General features: G+C 33.8%; 1 protein-coding gene across 1 annotated transcript in view; it reads left to right on the plus strand.

The window, feature by feature from the left end:
- The window catches only part of LOC132698355 (lectin-like), a 42,220-nt gene that overhangs the window by 14,322 nt on the left and 5,263 nt on the right, over positions 1-22,635 (plus strand). The window contains exons 2-4 of the mRNA XM_060664363.1: positions 1,210-1,470; positions 14,075-14,178; positions 19,583-19,691. Of these exons, the coding sequence (XP_060520346.1) occupies positions 1,210-1,470; positions 14,075-14,178; positions 19,583-19,691 (474 nt within the window). The remainder of the gene's footprint in view (positions 1-1,209; positions 1,471-14,074; positions 14,179-19,582; positions 19,692-22,635) is intronic.

Below are 22,635 nucleotides of genomic sequence, written 5' to 3' on the forward strand. Positions count from 1 at the left end.
ACTGACAACTTTAAGTCTGCTAATTTTTCTGAAAGGTCACTGGTATTGTTATTGTAATTATGCAAATCCCTTTCGCAATATCCTGTATTTCCGAAACAAACCATTGACTCACTTAAGTTGCTATTAAGTTTAAGCGAAACTGTATCGTATAATTTAATGGTTAAATCTACTTCTATTGCCGATATAAGTAAGAACAAACAGAGAGAGGAAAGTCTTTATCGCTGCGCAAGTAAAACAAACTCATTCGACATGACGTGCTTATTTTCGAGATAGCGGCAGCATTGCAAAATGTCAGTGTTGGCGCGTTATACTGTTTCGTTTTAATCTCGAGTCTTAACGTTTTGGAAATGATGTAAACCAGTTCCCTTTGCAAAGTTCCACCATAGCAGTTGCTCTTACATCTGTTTATTACCGGTATCAACCACTTGTTGTTCCCAACTCTTTAAAACTAGTTTTACTTCGGAACCCGATACACTCTGACCAATAAAGAAGAAAAAAAATTGTTTTACCAACCGGAATTCTGTACTGAACAGTCCAGATATTATTTATTATTAACAAGTAGGCCATGACTTCGTGACTATCGTGTATCCTTCGTAAAAATCAAGGCCCACTTGGTTTATTAAAACGTTGAAAACTGGCTTGGCGTTCTAAATAGTTTACTCACAGAAACTAATGATACCTATTACGGGCCTTGAAGAAACCGATTTTTTCTAATTTTAACGTAAACAATTTTAGTTACTTAATCAGGTTAACCAATACAACGCTAAATAAAAAATAATGTAAATGGGACAGTTACGCAATTCAGCATTCGATTTTCTTTGAATACTCTTCGAATTTCTGATTAATATCTCCGAAAACCGGTGAATACTTTCGACTGGTGCTTACTTAATTTTTACTTACTTGGTCCAAGAGGTGACTTTTCAAAGTTATGTACAAATTCTAAAAAGTTATGTCAAATTTACTTAAGAAATGCCCCTTTTTTGGGCATAGCAACGCTGCAACTGTCTAGTCGGACGCAAAATAAATTACTTGGGGTGTTGACTTTCTTAACCAGCACAATATCTTTGTTTTTACATTAATTCGATTTATTTGAAAATTTATTTGGGAGTCACCGGAACTGGAAGACTAAAACTGGTTTACGTATTTCCAAAAATCGGTGGGTCAGTTTTATGCCGCGACTGCACAACACTGACATCGTAATGCTTTCAGGTTACCAACTGGACTTGAGAGAAATACAGCGGCAAAATCAAATCACGAAACAGATTTTTCAAAATTTCATCGAGACGAGTTTGTACGGGAAGCGGTCGTCGAGAATACCGAGTCTCTGGGAAATACTGCCGGCACGTAGCAGGACGGCCGACAATATACAGGGGTTGCTAAGCAACGGGACACACGAAAACGACAAAGAGACGCTAGAAAGTGACGAAAGCGAGACAATTTCTTCCTATTACGACACCTACGACGATCGAGGTAATTATTTTTGGAAATCGTGAACTTAGTCATCCAAATCGGACCCCAATTTGCGAAACAGTATCTCAATAATAAAAAAGTTATAGGGTGTCCAATTTTCCAGGTATTAAGGGGATAGATTGCAACCATGTACCCTATTAGAGGACTTCTTCTTTGTTTCCAAGGTTAAGCAACTGTTAGGCTCTTTCCATTTCCTGATTAAACTTCAACACTAGTCGACTAGTCTTCCATGAAAGACTGACGAGCACCAATAAAATTTCCACGTTTTCAGTCTAGAAGTCTCATCAAAATACAAAAATATCCTTTACATGCTTTTTACAAAACTTCTGGGTTCCTCCTGCGTCGGTTTTTGCTTAATCGAAATTGCTGATGTTCCGCCAATCATCCTGTTGGCTTCTTCAGAGCTTGACTGAAACTGGCTCGTATTTTACTCTGTACCTGCTTATATATATAACTACCACATTGGCAAGTGTAGGATTGCTTTCGGCCTCATTGCTTTTGGAAGAGCAGAGGTAAGGTGTTTTAATTCTGTTTTAAGTGACTGAAATTTCATTTGATAAAACTAAAATTCTTGCATGTAATCAGTTCTTCTACCAACGAAAAATCCGGGAGTCTATAGAAATCTATAAACAACCTAACAATCTTAACCGCGACTCAGGTCTCTACCTGTCACCAATATGGGAATCTGTCATCCGATACGGTGTTTATACCACTCATTAGCACCTCCCCCTCCGCCCCTTAAACAATAAATAAGCAGGTACAGAGTAAAATTCGAGCCAGTTTCAGTCAAGCTCTGAAGAAGTCAACAGGATGGCTGGTGAATACGTCAGCAATTTCGACTAAGCAAAAACCGACGCAGGAGGAATCCAGAAGTTTTGCAAAAAGCCTGTGGAAGTTCCTTTGAAAAAAAAATATTCTTTACACTTTTCCAGTATTTACTTTACCAACAAAAAATTTCAAGTAAACAGACTTTTTCTTTATGCCTTTGCCAGGAAATCATCCTTCTATGTTTTACGTAGCAGTTCTCTACTAATTGCACATTTTGTCATCAACAAGGGTTTTTTTAGTATTTTCTGAACTTTTCGATTTAAGGTTCGACTTTTTCTTGTAATCGAAAACTAGAATTATCATGCTCAATGCAATCATATACATTCAAAAGATTTACGTTTATTGATAAGCCAGAGTTATGGACAACTCTTAAATTTGTTGCCCTTCAGCGGAATTCTCCTCGCTATTACTTCGCATCATTTAGGAACAGACTATAGATCAAAAAGAGCAGCGGCACAAATTTCATCAATTTCATCTCTTCGAAAATTGGACATTCTGTAGGTGTTAAGTTAAAACTCATGAAACGTCAATTAACCACGAAAAATATTACACGAATCTAAATTGCGTTCGACGTTTTCTGTTTGGCTTGAACTTTTGCAACGTTTTGTTTGAAATTTGTGCAACGCAGAAATCGTGCTTGTTCAGGTGCGATGATCAAATATGTCGGGTACAAATTCGAATTTGCAAATATTACATAAACACGGAACTTACAAAAACCACATCCAATGTTGCTATACAGAAAATAACCCCCTTTCCGCTCGCATCGTCCCAAAAAATAATTTGATTACTATTTCGCAATATCGAAAAAATCTGACTTTGACCCAGAGATTCAACCAGACCATTGAAAAACCACTTAGGAGAGTTTCAAAATGATGTATTGCTCGACCACCTTGAAACCGTCGGAAATAAATAAAACTACCCTCAATAATGAAATAACCAAATATTCGTTTAATTTATTTCGCAATCTCAAAAAAATGTGACGTTGTGCCAGATATTGAATTAGACCATTAAAGAAGAGGGCTTCAAAAGGATATATTCTTCAACCACCTCGAAAGGGTCGGGAATTTTTAAAACTATCCCCGATGATGAAATAACCGAATAATCGTTTTATTTATTTCGCAATCACAGAAAGATCTGACTTTGTCGAGATATTCAATTAGACCATCAAAGAGCCACCCAGGAGAGCTTCAAAATGATGTATTGTTCAACCAGCTCGAAATGGTCGGGAAGAAATAAAACTACCCTTAATAATGAAATAACCAAAAGTTTGATATATTTTTTTGCAATTGCAAAAAAAATCTGATGTTCCAAATATTTTATTAGACTATTAAAAGGCAACTTAAGAGAGCTTAAAAATGATGTTTTGCTCAACCACCTCGAAACCGTCGGAAATATATAAAACTACCCCCAATTATGGGATGCCCTAAAATTCGTTTTCAAATGGTTGTCATATTGGTTGCATATGGTTGCACACAATTTTAAATTAATTTTCAAAAGGTGTATATGCTTATCTGTTTTTGTTCATGAATTAGTTGAAAAAAATTGTACAACCAGCATAATAACTATTGCTCCTAATCCGGAAACGATTCAAAATTTTTTGGTTTAAATGGGACATCATGTATCTCTAAACGGCATCAAAAGCTCAAATTTGTTCGCAAATGTCGTCTCCGAAAACTTTTAATGAACGGCTAAATAAATATAAATATGAAAAGTATAAATAAAATTAAACAAGTCTCCTGAATATTGCGTGTCTTTGCGGCTAAATTTTGAGTCGAAAACCTCTCTTTTGATAGTGGCGAATTTTATTGGGAGTAGTTTTATGTCTTCCCGACGGAGGCATAATACATCATTATGAAGCTCTCCTAAGTGGTTTTTCAATGGTTCAATTGGCGGTAGTTTTATATATTCCCGACGGTTTCAAGATGGTTGAGCAATACATCATAGTCATCAATGATCTAATTCAATATCTGGGACATCGTCAATTTTTTTTGGGATTGCGAAATAAATAAAACGAATATTGGGGTATTTCATTATTGGAAGTAGTTTTCTATCTTCCCGACCGTTTCGAAGTGGTTGAGTAATACATCATTTTAGAGCTTTCCTAAGTGGATTTTTAATGGTCTAAATCAATATCTGCGACAACGTCAAATTATTTTGAGATTGCGAAATAAATAAACGAATGTTTGGGTATTTCATTATTGGGAGTAGTTTTATATCTTCCTGGTGGTTTCGAGGTGGTTGAGTAATACATCATTTTAAAGCTCTCCTAAGTGGCTTTTAAATGGTCTAATTCAACATTTGGGACAACTCAATTTTTTTTGAAATTGCGAAAAAAATAAAACGAATATTTGGGTATTTCATTATTGGGAGTAATTTTATATCTTCTTGGCCGTTTCGAGGTGGTTGAGTAATACATCATTTTGAAGCTCTCTTAAGTGGCTCTTTACTGCTCTAATTTGATATCTGGGACAACATCTGATATTTTTGAGATTGCTAAAAAAATATAAAGAAGTTTTGAGTATTTCATAATTGTTGGTAGTTTTATAACTTCCCGGCCGTGTCGCGGTAGTTGATCAATACATCATTTTTTTGAGATTCCGAAATAAATAAAACGAATATTTGGTTATTTCATTATTGGGGCAGTTTTATATATTCCCGGCAGTTTCAAGGTGGTTGAGTAATACATCATGTCGAAGCTCTGCTAAGTGACCCTTTAATTGTCTAATTCCATATCTGGGACAACGTCAGATTTTTTTGAGATTGCGAAATAAATGTAACGAACTTTTTGGTATTTCATAATTACGGGTAGTTTTATTTAGTTTGAGATTTCGAAATAGTTATTAAATTATTTTTTGGGGTGATGCAAGCGCAAAAGCGGTTATTTTCTGTATAGCAACATTGGATATGGTTTTTGGGAGTTCTCTTACAATATTTCTGTGCTTACGTTTTTTTCTTTCATGTGATCATGGGGGAATTTTAGAGTGTCCCTCAATTACTTCAAAGAATAAGCGCTAAATACCACTTATTTTACTGTCAATTTCCATTAGCTACTACTGCTATTACCAGTGGAATGATGTTGCTTCTACTAGATACAAAAAACAAGAGAAAAAAAACTAATCTGAGAGTCTGATTGAAGATAAATGCAGTTAAAACAATACTCGCACGACTTTTTTTGCACTAAGACCGAAGAAATTATAATTCTGGAACAAATCTCAATCATCTCAATATAGGTCCAAGAGCAAGACAGAGTAGAACACAAATTCAACAGCCAAATCTCAAAATTTATCTGATTTTATAAAAATGATTAAAAATAAAACTTTTTACATTTAAATTTACCTTAGCCAAATACCTTTTTCTTAATTATCAAACATATCACACTGAAAACTTAAAAAAAGAGGTTTCATTAGGACCTATATACCAGATATTTCTCGCCGTACCTTCAGAATCAGATTTATTGGCCACTCACTTTTCATAAAATTACCAAAATGAAATCGCTCTTTAAGGGATCTGTAACGATGGCTTATATACTAATGTTCAGAGTTAAAGTTAGAAATCTTCGGGTCCAATCCTTACTTTAGTCCAAAATATCCTTGTGGTGGTTGTGGTGGCAAGATTTTTTCGGGCATTTGTGACCACGCATTCGCCTTCCTGATTTATTTTGTATTTCAAGTGAAAATTAAAGAGCATTTTAGCAGGATGATTTAATGAACCGAGATCTAGCTTAATTCTCCTTAAATCTAAGACAACATATATAAATCAACCGTTTAAACAATCTCAACGTCAAGACCGCAAGGTCGGTCGTCAAATTTACGAAAAGTCAATTTGAATCGTGCATCGAGACAAATCCTTATCTGCAAAGTTTAAAAATTGCGTTACCGCGATGAAACGCTTCGTAGATCTGATCTGTCGATAAATCAAAATAAGTTATTCGAAAATAGTACTAAATTTGGCAACAAATTACTGGAAGATTAAATCATAATTCAGATTAGTCGCATACTTGATCTAGGGTTGCAAAATTTTAAAATTTGGAACGCTGGAGGGGCTGACTGAAAAGTAAACAGGCTAAATTTTTTAGGCATGTCTCTGATTTTATTTTTAAAACCCTAAATTGAACAAGAAAATAAACAAAACCTTCATCCAGAATCAATTATTTTTTAAAAAAGAACTATACAAAAATTGTAGCTATCTGGTGTAACTATATACATATTTATATATAGCAAATTGTATGGAAACAGCGGAAGGAATGTTCAAGGGTGCGTTAGCCGGGAGGTTTAGTAAAATAAGCTGGAGCCTCCCTCCTAAATTTGACACATTTTAAATTTTCTTTATCGAATAGATCTGACGATAACACTCTGATAATGAATATGTAGATTCGGCAACATATAACTTCGTAACGTAGCGTAGGTTAGAAGCAGGAAGAATTGTAAGAAGACCCGGGAAATGGTACAAAATAGTGGTGAATGGGGAACCATTTCATATAGAGGATGCTTGCTCCTGCCCGGTTCCAACAGAGTAGTGTCTTTGATTAATATATTCGTTACTTAATCTTTTTTTGTTTTATGCAGATATCTATGAATTTCTATTGTCTTGGTCGTATTCCGAATTTCTCATATTCACGCTGGTACTCAGACCCGGGCCAGGCGAGTGGGTGATTTTTTTATATTTGTAAGCAGATCCAATGATCTTTAGCAGTCGCGGCCATTAGAAGTAATTTGAAAAGGTGTGGCATAAAATAATAAATTAATTAATAATAAAATAAATGAAAGCGTGCCCGTTGAAAATATCTAGAAAGAAAGTAACGCAATGATATCTATAATTAAATGACGGAACAATTGAAAGTACAATTGCTAGTGGTCGCCCCAATTATTGCTAAACGACGGACTAAAATAATACAAATTAACCCGAACGCATTGCAATCGATAATTAGGGAACGTGTGCCCGTATCGCATAATGCTACTTTCACGCAAGTCGATTATTTAAGATTTTTTTGACCCATTTTTACACGCGAAGAGTTCTAGAAAGTGCCGGTGTCTGTTATAACGCGACCACCCGACCATTCGGACATTTTATTTTTATGAAACTGATATCTGCAACTCCATTTGAATCGAGTTACCTCGGGTTCCCTTAAATAACGACGTTAAATTTTACTTGTTTTATTCATCTACAAACAATAGCAGCTAGAGGCCTTGCCTATGCTCATAATACAACTAATTTAAAATCAACATCAAATAATGTTTACATGTTACATTCAATTTGATAATATACAAGGCAGCTTCTTGACTGAGTTTTTAGTTTATCGATTTTAGTTTCTATCCCTATATACTTTAATGACAGAAAAACGGAGAACGTAAATTCATCTACAGTCAGAGTATTGATACGGATCTCCCGCAGGGTTCAGTTCTGGACACCGTTCTCTTTGTAATGTACATAAATCGGTTATTGCAAATTACATTTATTGTGATGTATTGACCAATGCAAAAAGACCCAAACCACAAGATTTCATAAACACAGTGTGATAATATTGATGTTTGCTTAGATGATTGTAACTGCTCGAATAGTGATATACCTGAATTTCTTGGGTTAAGTTTGGACGAGTGTTTGAAAAGCTCATTGTGAACTATATTTTTATTAATCTTCGAAATATTTTCAAAAGGGAGTATTTGCTCAGCTGAAAAAGAATTTATGACTTAAAAGTATATTTTAAATATTTTTCAAAGTTTGGGTCTTAAAAAGGTAGGGGGTGTTCCAAATTTTATCAAAATTTGAATCAGTTAGCAATGTTCAAATGTACGAGAAAGAACAGGAAGCTGTGCATAGCCTAGAGTAGGTTGTCGATAACTTTGAGATCACCTGATTATCGTGGTGTTATATAATAATATTAATTATGAACCACCTTGCGGCGTTCAAGAATTAACTTGGCCACTGACAGTTTCAAGTTGTCTCACTTTTCGACAGCATTGCCCCCTGAGGTAAAGTCTAGCGACTAACTGATACGAATTAAGGAAAGATCCGGGTAAGCTGTACGAATGAAATATGGCCGAACAGGTCCGTACTTTGCTTATTTGCAAGGGGTTTTAGTCAACTGTCTATTGTGATAACTTGTACTGTACATTACAATGACGCTATTAGAAGGAATGTTTGGAACTTGTTTGTTTTTAAAGGAAATTTCAAATAAATCAGCGGTGGTGTCTTCATGGTAATCCAAAGAAGAATCTTTAATATTTTTCGCAGACAGAGAAAGTCCATTTGGAATCCAACAATCTTTAGAGCTACCATGCAAAATAGTTATTCTTTTACCTCTTTTTGATGGCGGGTTTGTTTTACTCTTATCAGTTGAGTCAACCCAACTCTTTTCCGGGATATCATAAGTGTCGAATCAAGTTTCATCTAAGTAAATAATTAGCCTTTATTGTTCTCTGTAAATCCTAATTTTTTCTAGATATTCCAGTAGCCACTTCCGAATTCTAAAAGATTCCATTAAAACTTGCCTTCTGTCAATTTTTTTAAATCTAAAACTCATGTGTTGAATACACTTCCATAAGGTAGTTCTGCCACATTTAACACCGGTTTCATCTTTTTCAAGCCTCTTAATTAAGATATCTAATGTAGGCACGCTTTGTTCCTCGTACAACTGGTAAATTTTACGCCGTATTACATCTTGATCACTTTCATCTACACTCGAAAAAATGTCAGTATCGTTTCTTTTTTTCCTAGCTGAAATGGGATTATTCACAATTTTCCATACAGTGGATGTTGGAATTTTCGTCAATGTGGCCGTTTCTTCTAAAAATGCTTGCTTGCTGGCACCACGTTCAATGAGAGTCAAATAAACATTGTTTATAACTTCCTTAGTTTCAATTGAATAGTGTTTTCTACATTTGGGCGGGAGCATCTCCTGAGATACACTAGACTCGCACATATTTTGAATAATTCGCACACGATTCAACACACGCTGTTTTACACACGAAATAAGAATTATTACTAATAAACTTAAATTAAGTAGTATACCAAACCAAAGAATATTAAACACAGGTAGGTATAAAATTATTTTCTATTACGGACCACAATTTTACCTGAATTTAAATTCCGAAACTTTAGGTAATAAGCTTGTTGCATTGTATGTTAATGACCACCCTTGGATAAACCCATTCACTTTTTTATATCTATGAGCAGACCATACCCCTGCATTAATGGATTTTCGTGTATAGTTTGTCTCAATCTTTATCGTGTTGGCTTTCGACGGACCCTCCCCAATAAAACTTTAACGATGTTATTACCTATTGTTATTGGGTAAAGCCATTAACAAAAAATTTACTCTTACTTGCGTGACCAAGTGGGGGTGGGCCAGGTATATTTCTGTTTTTCTGTTATATTTCTGAAGGATTCTAGCTTGGATTATCATGAGGATACAAGTGCCGAGCTTTTTGAAAAAGCACCAGCCTCATCAAGTTGAAAAACTGAAATGAGTTACAAAAATGGGCAACAGTATGTTTGCGACAAATGGCTCAACAGGCTGGGCATAGTGTTTTACGTCCTCCTCCATATGTGACTAAGTAATGTGACTAAGTAAAGTCAAAGGTCAGAGCAGAAAATGTAAGTCTTACTTTAAGTCTCAGTGTTATAAATTTGATAAAAGAGTGTAATTAATAACGTACCAATTGAGAGCAGGAAAAATTCAGTACAGCACATTATAAAACATGACGACATTGACGAATGTGATAGCGAAACAGAATTAGATTTAGACATTTAGAATAAAAATGTAATTATGTATAGATATTCCTAGCTATGAATTTATTGTATATATTTAAAGTAATTGTTTTTTCTTAGGAAATAGGATTATATCCATCTAAATAACCAAGAAAAATTACTAAAACCTTTAAGAGTTCGTTCCAAATGTTCTGTCCTTTAATACCTACTGGACCCGAGTTTTATTGCCGTCGGCAGGTAACTTCCATAATTGCGCCAGCACGATGAAGATTCAGAGAGCCTTTACAAAGCTGACACATTTCATTAAAGCGACTATTTATAAATATCTAAGACTAAATGGTGAAAAAGTGGATTTACATAGATCTAGTTCAGATAGAACACCGCTCCTCTAGTGCTTGAAAATTCAACATTTTCTAAGAAATCCAGAATATCAAAATGGCTATGAGAATTTTGTTTGTGTCATCTTTTTTCTGTGAAAATAAGTGACCCTCTACGTTTTGTGTTCTTAAATACTTCTAAGCAGACCTTATCCCGTTTATTGCTGTTTGAAGACTCTGTCACGTACGCAATGAGGTAGTTCATTGCAACACAGGTTTGCGGTATAATTTGAACCAGACTATACTATCGAAGAATAAGGTATTCGATAAATTGATTATACGCGGCACTGAAGCGAAGAAGAAGTCCCAATCATCATCGAATGCACTGGCTACCGGCCCAGTAACATTAAGCAGCCGCCAAAATACCAGGTATCTAACAAGAACCACTTTCTCCGCGATGCCGCTGCCCGGCAAGGTCGTTCTTGGTGGTATCTGTTCGGTACCCGCCATGAAAAACAGTACCGTCACCATCACCAAGCGAGCGCGGCGATTTTCAATCGGTGACGATGATGTTTCGGTTTGCGAATTGTCTGTTATCTTCGGTGCTGTTCGTCGGGGTAGTCGGTACGCCGGGGCCTGGTCCGGCCATACGATCTTCGGGACAGTTTAATGGCAAGAGTCCAGGTTAGGTCTATTGCGCAATATAATACAAAGTTTTTCCGAAAGCATAGAAAACAACCCCGAGTGTCGCGTTCTTTAAAAATATATTAAAGCTGCGCCCCGTTTTTCTTCCACTTCGGAGGATAATTTTAATTGCGAAGGGCATAAAGAAGTACATAGAACCAGCATAGAATCTAGTACTTAGATATTTATCCGTTACTTTCGATATCTGTAGTGAAACGTAAGGTATATTTGCAGGGATTTTTACAGCGTCAGTATGAACACCATATGCATTCCTTTATTCCATGAGAATTTTTGAGGTAGTTTATAAACTTTATTGGTCTATTACTTAAATTACTAGTCTGACCTGTCGACGAATCTGACTTTTCATTATTATCATTTTTATTATTATTATTGTTTAGAGTTTCCTTTTTTTTAATTTTATATTTATTATTTCGACAAAGCGGAATTTGGAGTGTGTCATATTTCGATTTTTAGCCTAGTTAACAGCCTTTAGATTATTGTTATAAGTAATTTTAAATTTAAAGTAGAAATGACTACAAAATATCTAAATTCCAGTAGTGGTGGCAGGTGCGGGGTGGCAAAACATAACTGTGTAAGACTCAAAGCTCCATTTGGACTCAGGGGCAAAAAGGCAGCACCATCTAGCGCATTTTTCAAACCACAAACGATTTCGATTTAATAGCAGGCAGAAGTAGGCACTTATTGCCAGCAGTAGATTTGTAAAATGTATTATATGGAAGATAAGTCTTCTGTGGCAAAATTATTGTAATGTAAATGTAAATGTAATACGTAATAGGTTTGTTCGAACCGCAGTCAGACAGCATTTTCTTACAGTCAGGATTATGCGCAACACCGCGAAAGAGATAATGAGAGATAATAATTTGTTTTGCTGTTCCATCGTAATTGGAAAAATATTTGAGGACTGTTGACGAATTTTTTGTTTACCGTTAGGTTTTGTATTAGCGTTTTAGCACTGGGTACTGTTCAAATGGACTTTACGATTTAAAGACAGTATCAGACTTTTTTAAGCCGGTTATATCTATGCCAGTGATTGTTTTCTAATTTATTAACAAAACTAAGGTGTTTGATCAATATTTTTATTGATTTGTGTACAACGGCATCAAAATTTATAGTATTATCATGTGGACTCGCATCTTGGAAAATGCTTTCTATAACTTTTATTCTTATTTTATAATTTTCAATGTCCCAGTTGCACCGCATATTTGTTTTATTTATTCGGGGTTTGTCTTTTCTAATAGGTTGTGTGTCATTTGCTCTAACATAAAGTATACATAGGCACTTTTCCTTTTTTTGAAAGCTTTGCCAATAAGGACATTTTGTTTTCTAAAGTATAGACACTTATCATCAATACATAAATACGTTGAGACATCTTGCATTACTTTCACAACAGGAAAACCCATTTGATCCTGTGTATTCTCGAAATTTTCACTTTCTTGAATATTATATTAAAATGCCTAGATTTTTAACTATCTGTAGTCCAGAGTTTTAAGTTATTTTCAAAAGTATTTCAATTTCAAAACGTTATTTTTGAAAATATTGTTTTGTTATTGGTTATTAATTTGTTATTAATTTATTTAAGTGCCTGATCACTATTTGGTCAATATCTACGTGAATATGAGTGTCCTGAATTATAAATAAACTAACGAAGTTTCATCAATGGCGTCATTGGAACCTAGGATGACTAAAAAATTAAATACAATACAAATGACGCTAGCAAGATATGTAGATATTGTAGAAGATTGATAACCGGCTAACGTACGAAATATTTCTGCCAACTGCGAAAATCATACACCAAGTTTTACACCATCACACATCACAGATTTGTAATAAACAATCTGATGGGCGTGCTCATTGAAAATCATTGGAAAATGTTTCATGTCCTGTTGGGACTTGAGGTTGGAACAAACCTAATAAGAATGGGTCGAAAGCCGCAAAAATTCATAAATCGTCATTGCATAACGGAAATTGTAGACAATCTGAAAGAACATTATACGCGATACATGGCAATTACAAAATTGAAACTTTCTTAAGCTTGTAACCGACGCCTTCGGACGACATTATCGCGAAAAAATTGGGTCGCATGTACGCCTTGAAGAAATAAAAAAGCAGTTTCAAAATAATCCTGTTTCAGAGGAAATCCACCGCCGATATGAAAATAAAACAATGAAATCTCTTATTACATCTTACCAGGTACAACAGTAGACTTGTCGTTTCACGTCTCTGTGATTTTATTTTTCACGGTTCCTTTGGTAGATTGGTCGTTTTTGTTTTTGTTAATTGTTGGTATATTCGGCCCAATTTTTCCACTATAGGTTCATGTTATCGTTTGTTATCGTAATTATCAAAGGTTCTGTGTTACAATGGACACCAGTGTGAGATAATTGTATTGCATTATTATAAATAATAATAAATCATTTTAAACTGCTCTCTTATTATATTATGTAAATAATTATTACAGTAGTAATATAGTAATTGGTACTTAATAATAATATATTATGCAACAAGTGAGGTAAACGTCATTTGACTCACGAGTTTATTTGGCACGAGCGGAGCGAGTGTTTAATAAACGAGTGACTTATAAAGTTTCGCAACCAAAACTCAGGAGGCATGATAGATCAGGGTGTAATTAGGTATTTTTCAGACGGGAATAGAAAAAATTAATTTATTATATTTATAGTTATAATAAATAAATAGGGAAAAGGTTTGCAAGTGAGGGTTAGAGAGCACTGTGTTTCATTTGATCTGCATTTGAAAAAAATGTTTTATTTTTCGCCAATTTCAAAAAATTATTAAGAGTTGGCAACAACACAAGCAAAGAAGTCTGTGATTTGAGTTGTAAACTGCAAAAATGTGATACAAATACTGACACCCCGCGGCGCTCAGCTCAAACCATATAAAACTCGTTACTAAAATCGCCTCGCATAATTTTGATATTTTATTATTTGTTTTAGCAGCAATTTTAATTATGTATTAAGCAAAATCTTTTATTATTTACAACTCTTATCGAATTTAATTATAATTTTATAAACGGTATTAAATTTCTTCAGATTGCCCGAATTGCATAGAAGATGCGCTACCGCAAATGAACAGATGGACGATGCCTCTTTTGAAGCTGGGCGAAAAACGATACTATCTAGGAATATTTTTCAAGGTAAGGCAACCGCTATATTATAATTAAATTCTGGCGGAAAAATATTTATTGTATTGCCGAAAGCTAGATAAATTTAATATTCTAAACAAATCAAATCATATATCTTTATTCCAAAGATCAAATTGCAGTTGGCATAGAAAAAGTCGATCCTTTACAAAAGTATGTTTTTTTTTTTTAATAAAATACTGTAGAAAACATTTTCTTTAAAAAAGTTTTGCAGCACTTTTTTGAAAATTTGGTGCTTGAAACACTAATTTCTCTGCAGGATAAGTTAAATTATTGGCGTACCTGGTAATAAAATTATGAAAGTCACTGTAAAGTGTAACAACTGTACGTTAGACTTAGCATACATTATTATTTCAAAAATAAAAATGGCAGGTACAGTTAAAAGGGATAGACAGGGTTTTAAAAAAGTGAGCGTACCCTGAGACACGGCAATGTTTCTAACTTCATACTCCGGACGGAGAAACAGATAAGGGTGTATATGTGTAGTTGTTAAGCTGTTTAAAAAGATATATAATAATTGTTTGCTTAAATTTTTTAAAATATTAACAATGTTATTTAATTTTAACTTTTGGACAGATACATAGTGTTTTAAGGAAAAAGAGTTTCATAATTAATGTTTTTCACATCCTGTGAGAATTACCGTCGACACTATTAGGTGTCTCTCTGAGTCAACGTATAGCTCCATCTTTTCTACGCATCTTGTTTTTCTATTCTTTATCTCACTTACTAAATGAAATGCGGAATTTGTCATATCAGAAGAATAGTAGAAAATTATTTTAATGAGGTGAATATTGAAAACTTGGGTTGGTCTTTAAGCTGACCTTAATGTCTGGGTAGCTTAAACATGTTGCCCCTTTGGATGATGCAGGAAACATGATCAAGGAAATGGGACTTATATCGCCTGGTTCATGTAATTCTGCTATAAGGAGTAGCGAACGAATCATCCGATATAGACTTTGTATTTGTTTAATGTTTATGATTGATGTTTAATTTATAATTAAATGCTGAGAAAAGATCGGACTATACATTGACTTATTCAGACATCTAATTCTCACAGAATGTGCAAGAATGTGCAAAACATAAAGTATGAAACTCGACTTTCGTTAAACACTCTTTACATTCCTAAAACATAAATTTAAATAATAGCTTTTCTATAAATTTTAGTCGTGCTTTAATTTGAATTCAGTGTATGTGAGTGTATTTGAAAAATGATTGAAAAAATCAAAGTATAAAGCAAAGTATAAAGATATTGTCTTTATTATTCTTTAATTTAGAAACTCTAGTGGTAACTTGGACTACATAATCAAAAACATAATAACGCGAGCTGACGAAGTAACCAAAACTGCAAATACGGCGTCCATGATAAACAGTGAAGTTGGTAGTGGTTTCAAGAAAACAAGTATAACAGCAACAGTGCTGGAAAGTTGGCTGTTTTGTGAGGATGCCGTGAATATCCCTGATTTATGAAAATAAATAAGAACTAAAAGTTCAGATTTTCACGAAATTATATATCTTTACATGACAATTGTTTTGACAACACCGTGTCTGTATCAAATGTAATATTTTAAAAAACAATAAAATGAAATGTCCAAAATCTCAAAAATCAAATGCGGATTTTGTCCTAAAATTTATATTGGAAAAAACAGGTAGATCCTTTAAGAAACGCATTAACGAACACAAGAGAGCATTTCAAAATAATAGTCTAGATTCTAATTATGCTTTACACTTAACAACAGAAAATAGTATATTATGCAAGAAGTGCGGTAAACGGCATTTGACTCACGAGTTTATTTGACGCGAGCGAAGCGCAGTGGAGCGAGTTTTTAATAAACGAGTGAGTTAAAATGTTTACCGAACGTGTTGCATTCTATACTTTTTCTAGGACCGTTAGTCTTTGGGTACATTTTCGCAAAACAACACGAATACATTGACTCACATGACCATCAGAATTGTCAAACGTCAAAATTCAAAGCCTGGGAAATATCTCCCAAAATATCTGATTGCTCCCAAATCCGTGCGGTAAAATCCAAGAAATGTCTGAAGTGGCTCGAAATCATTGGAAACGAAACTGACGTGGTAAAGTGGCGCTTCCCGCACGCTAGATCGATGGGTAATTAGGTATTTTACAGACAGGAGTAGAAAAACACCTTTTGACGACAATTTTGATATTTTACTTACAGCCACAAAAAGCAGAAAATTAAATTTATTGGAAACCATGGAGATTAACAAAATGAGACATTCAACGATCAGTTAGATTTAAATACCTCTCCTTTATTGAACTTAAATTCTCACAACAACATTATTGTCATTTTTCGGTATATATAGTAACAGGTAGTTTGTAAATATTACATTTGATAAAGACGGTGTTGTCGAAAAAATTGTCATTTCGTGAAAATCAGAACTTTTAGCTCTTATTTATTTTGATAAATGGATTTTCATCAAGTAAAAGCCACCTCAGTTCAATCCCTGATTTACTTCAAGTTGATGAAGCTTCCACCGAGAACGTATTTGTAGATTTCTGCTAAATTTTCTAATAGGCTAGTAAAATCAAATCGAAACCCTAAGTGTTTCCGAGAACCCACTGACGATGGTTCAACTTGAAACACCCGGTATAAGAGGGACAAACACAGGCAGACGCACATACATATAGCAATACTTTGTTTATGTGCAATGTTGTCTAGTGATATAACGTTTCAATGGAATGCATGAGGACATCTAGGCGCGTCAAGTTAGCGAGCGCCGTAGCTAATAAGACAATCGAATGCCAATCAATTTTTCGTATTTTCCCGTAACTAAACATAACATACAGCATCAACGCCGTGGTTTTGGGAACGCCCTCTATTTTCGAACGGAAACGAATACCCAGGCATTGATCGATACGTAACACGCGAAAATATACAGGTAAATGTCAATGGCGAATGCCAAGGTTCGTGCAACCCACATATTTTCGAAGCCCGCGATTGTTTTCGATTAACATTGGTGCTAAAGTCTGTTCATAGATATAAGAAAGTGACTAACTGATACGAACGAAGGACAGACCCGGGCAAGCTGTAAGAATGAAATATGGCCGAACAGGTTCGTACTTTGCTTAGAATTTAATTATTTGCGGTTTTGTTAGGAAAGATACTAAACAATATTTGTTTATTTATGTATGTATTCATGTTTAAATCTAAAAATAAAATTACAAATTATTTTTATTACCTACTTAAATTACTTAAAATTATTCACATAATATATCAGTATCACTATCGCTATCATCGTGTGTTCTAATTATTATTTGTTCTATATTATTTGCAATATGGATATACGATTTTTCCGCCATTTCTATATGTTTAACAGGATTTGCCCAACTTTATGGAGGGATGATAAAAACTTCGATTTTTATAAGTTTGAAAACGTTGGAGTTAACACGGGGAAAAACATTGTTACGACGCATGGCAGATTTTAGTTGGTGCCAAACATGTTCAATGGGATTAAATATACAGTGGTCTTAAAACTGTATGGCCTAAATTTTTTTGCATAATTATCACAGACGTATTCTTATTGTAGGTTCAAGCTTTGTAGAACCTGAATTAATTGCATTTGGTATAATCTTCGTGAAAATAAATGTCGTTATTATACATGTAGTTTTGGATTGTTGCTTTTTTGTCACAAGAGGAAGGGGTTTTAGTCAACTGTTTACTGTGGACAATTACGCTATCAAGAGGAATGTTTGGAATTAGTTTGTTTTTATCCTAATTTTTTCTAGATATTCCAGTCGCCATTTCCGAATTCTAAAAGATTCCATTAAAACTTGCCTTTTGTCAATTTTTTGAAATCTAAAACCCATGTGTTGAATACATTTCCATAAGGTAGTTCTGCCACATTTAACACCGGTTTCATCTTTTTCAAGCCTCCTAATTAAGATATCTAATGTAGGGACGCTTAACTGGCAAATTTTACGCCGTATTATATCTTGATAACTTTCATCTACAATCGAGAAAATGTCAGCATCGCTTCTTTTTTTCGTCGCTGAAATGGGATTATGCACAATTTTCTATACAGTTGATGTTGAAATTTTCGTCAATGTGGCCGTTTCTTCTAAAGATGCTTCCTTGTTGGCACCACATTCAATGAGAGTCAAATAAACATTGTTTATAACTTCCTTAGTCTCAATAGAATAGTGTTTTATACATTTGGGCGGAAGCATCTTCTGAGATACACTAGACTCGCACATATTTTGCATAATTCGCACACGATTCAACACACGCTGTATTACACACGAAATAAGAATGATTACTAATAAACTAAGTAGTATACCAAAGCAAAGAATATTAAACGCAGGTAGGTATAAAATTATTTTCTATTACGGACCACAATTTTACCTGAATTTAAATTCCGAAACTTTAATTAATAATCTTGTTATTGTATGTTAATGACCACCCTAGGATAATCCTATTCAAAAGCAATTGGTCACTTTCTTATATCTATGAACAAACCATATCTATTTAATGCGCTAGTCTGCGGGCAACGTCCTCCTTTTTTCTCCCGTCAACTTGAATTTAGCTAATGGGCTAATCCATAGACTAACTATTGAGTCTATGGATGATTCGTTCTAGGCGTTACTAGCCAATCCAGTCCTCGTTAAACGAGTCCAATGATTAAGCAATGTCGCTCGCAACTTTACTTGAAAAAAAGAGGACATATGATTTTGATCAAGTAAAGTAGAGAATAAGAAAATAACGCAGGATTTTGTATTTAAGATTTATTGTGTGTGACTGATATTCCAGAGTCACTATGTTTGAGATACGCACACACTCACTGCTTCTCAAAGTTTTTACAAAATAAGGATCCCTGTTGCTGCAGTTGAGAAGCCCTATTTCGTACAAGGTGGCTTTGAGTTTTTTCGATCGATTTGTGTAGTTAGATACTCGGTGTGTACAACAAATTTTATATTTTGCGGGTTGCTTTGTTAAACCTTAATTATGCGTTATAGGATCCTTAGGCTCTGTATTAATAATTTTATTAATAAATTTACATGTTTTCATACAAATACTTAATTTTTCCACCTACGATCTTTCTAACCCGTTCTTAAATATTGAGCCCACCTGCTAGTCAAAGTTTTTTTTTCAAAGCCTACAATAAGTAAGAGTCGAATAACAATGGTTTACTAATATTTTTTTTTATGGAAATATTGAATCATATAATCCTGCCAACAGATTCTAAAACACTGAAATAGTCAGATACTTAAAACATTGCAATTTATCATGCATAATATTTGTATACGCTTCGTATAACAAATGCAGTAAAAAAGGAAATAAATAAATAGATCGTTTTTTTTTCATAATAGTGTTTTTAATAAAAATTAGATTATATTTTCTTAATTAATCATGAAAAATTTAAAATCATTTTGTTTCAGGCGAATTATTACCGAGCCACCCAGTATTGCAGATTTCACGGAATGCACCTAGCCAGTATAACTTCGCAGGAAGAAAATGACAAACTCGAAAAATACATCAAAGACTTTGGTAAGATTTGGTAACAATATCGGCCCGGGAAACCTTTTAATTGAATTTCTACGCCGACCACTAAAAATAGACAAAAAAAAAACGTTTAAAAATAATTAGAACAACGTAGGCAACTTTCACGCCTAACTGCACAATTTTCCTAGTCGACGGACCACAAAATCCACGCGTATTATATTGATTTAATTAGTGCCTAAGGCAGTATACATTTCCAATGTTTCAGCAAAAATGTCTATACATTTAATAAAACAGGATTTTGCGATCGTCTAAAACCCATTTCATGTCGTGGTAGGCTGAAATTTTTTGAAGAAAATTTAAAATTTCCATTTAAAGTTTGACGCAAAGCGCATTGTGGACTGTCGATCTAAACGGTAATTGCAAAGGCGTAATAAACTAGTAAGGATATGTTTTTAACGAAATTATTTACGCATTATCATTTGGCTGATCAAACAATTTTTATTTAAATATTCGTATAAAATAAAATTCATAATTCTCATCCAACTTCTTTGGTAAACTTATAATAATTGAAAATATTTAAATCTTTCTAACTGTTTCAAAACATTTATTTGTGAGCAAATTGCAGTATTCATTTTGTCAGTGGTATTATTTCAAAAAACACTTGAAATAAATCTGCACATTTAACCAAAATTTTTTATTTCTTGTATAACTCAATAATAAATTTAATTTTTTGGTTTCCAACAATTGTTTAGTTTTGGTTAGTTAGTCTGATTTTTAATGAAAAAATAAATGATAATAATAAATTAATTGAAAACGGGAAATAATGTTAGAACGTAGTAGTGTCAGGTAATGTGACACTAAATAATAATTTCGCATTTTATTCGGCAATAATTGGATAATTGAACATTTATAATAAGCCATAAAGTGCAAATACTTCACCAAATTCAACTCTTGCTTTAGTTTTAATTTCATTTATCCATATTTTAGTTTAAAACAAAGATGTGGTTTTTACTGGGTTGTTGGGCCCTTATTTGAATTGTAGCGTAAAAAAGGCATCATTGTATTTATTTGTAAAACCACTTGGTTCAAAAAAGGATAAACGACTGAAATGATTTCACAAATTTACCAATTTAATAAACGACAGAGAAAACAATACCCATTACTACCCGCCTCGCTCTAAATACAACTTGTCTCACAAAATCCACACATGGAGGAGGAGGAGGCAACTATTTCTTTAAATCATCTTATGAAATTTGACTCGGTCCAAGTAATAAAAGGTGGGGTTCGGCTTGTTCATACGCTCTATTTGCTTTTTGGCTTTTTGACGCAAATAGAGTGACTCCGTTTTCGTTCGGTTATACGGAGTAATGTGAATACGTGTCACTCCACATCCTATGCAGGTTTTTAAGAGAAATCATCTCTCGGAAACTATGGGGGAAGGGGCCAAAAGTTAAGTCTAATAATTAATTGAGTAATTGCAAACCTTTAATTTGTTTTAATTTTCTATATGTATGGTGGTTTAACCACACTCCTAGTATATTAATTCATTTTTGAATTCTATAGAAAATTCTAGACATATTTTGTTTTAACATCCTATACCTAAGTTGAGCCTTTGTTGACACTGACTTTTTATGCGAAAAATAACGTTTGCAAAACGTAAAATATCTGCCAATTTCTTCATTCGGAAGCATTTGTTGTTTCACTTGAGTAAGTTTTGTTGTAGACAAAGAACTCGAATAACGGATTTCATAAGAAATTCTGATGAAAGATTTAAAATGAAACTAACAAAACTGTCAAAAAACTTTTTTTTTAAATCGAAACTAACAATTTTTATAATCTTGTCAAATTTAGCATTAAAAATTAAGGCAATTTTATATAAGGTTATGTTTTTTTTGAAATAATTCCTTTTAAAGATTTGTCTATCACAAATAATATGCTGTTGCCATATAAGCTTAGTTAGTGTAACGTCGCTATGACGGTTTTGAACAAAACAAATGGTAGAGTGCTTCCACTATGGTTTATCATTTTATAGTAGACCATAATATTGCGTTTATGAAGATCCAAAGATTATGTAATGTACGTATGCATTATTTATACAGAATAAGACCAAGGATACGCGATAACGTTGGTAAATATTCTATTAACAAACGATCAATAAAAAATTAATAGCTTACAAAGGATAATAACTATTGTACTTTGAACAATATAAGTACTATAAAGAGTTTCTAAATATATAATGGCATTTCTAACAGATTCGGTCCCATTTAAATATTCGATAGCTTCTCTTATTAATTAAATTGGTATTAAAGGGGGGCGCCCTCGCGGGCTTCTCTTATCCGATATTCAAGTTCCTCCGCAAATGACGGTTTGCGTTTGTAAACTAAATCCTTAAGTGTACTCCACAGAAAAAAATCCAGGGGGACTTAAGTCGGGGCTCCTTGGACGCTAGGCGTAACTACCATTCTCCCCAATTCATTCTCTATAATGTGCATTTAAATAGGTGCTAATTTCTTGACTTCTGTCATAAGAAGCGCCATCCTACTGCCAAATTAAATTTCGTCATCATAGTTCATGCACTTCATTTTCAATAAAGGGATGGATAATATTTAAAAGCTCTAAATAGCGTTGCTAATTTAACTTCTGATAAAAAATACGGAACCTATTATTCTGAACCTTGTTTTCGATTAATCTTGTTGCTCCAGTAATGGGTACTTTTCCGATTAAAAATTTTAGTTGAGGTTGTAAATATGGACTCACCTGTCCAAATAATACTTAAAATCTCTCCATAGGACTGCAAAATTCTAACCTAATCTTCAGGGGTCTCTGCAAAATGCAACAAAATATTAAGTTTCCGTTCATCATTCAAAATATGAGGACGTCTATTTTTTTCTTTCTTCAATGTTATATAATCTCTATTTTTATTGTTCGATATGTAACTTTCTAACATATCAGTCTTTTCTTCTGTGTCAAACATGCTATGCAAGCAAGT

Source organism: Cylas formicarius, unplaced genomic scaffold (genome assembly GCF_029955315.1).
Source record: "Cylas formicarius isolate icCylForm1 unplaced genomic scaffold, icCylForm1.1 PGA_scaffold_2__14_contigs__length_35257938, whole genome shotgun sequence".
NCBI lineage: Eukaryota > Metazoa > Arthropoda > Insecta > Coleoptera > Brentidae > Cylas > Cylas formicarius.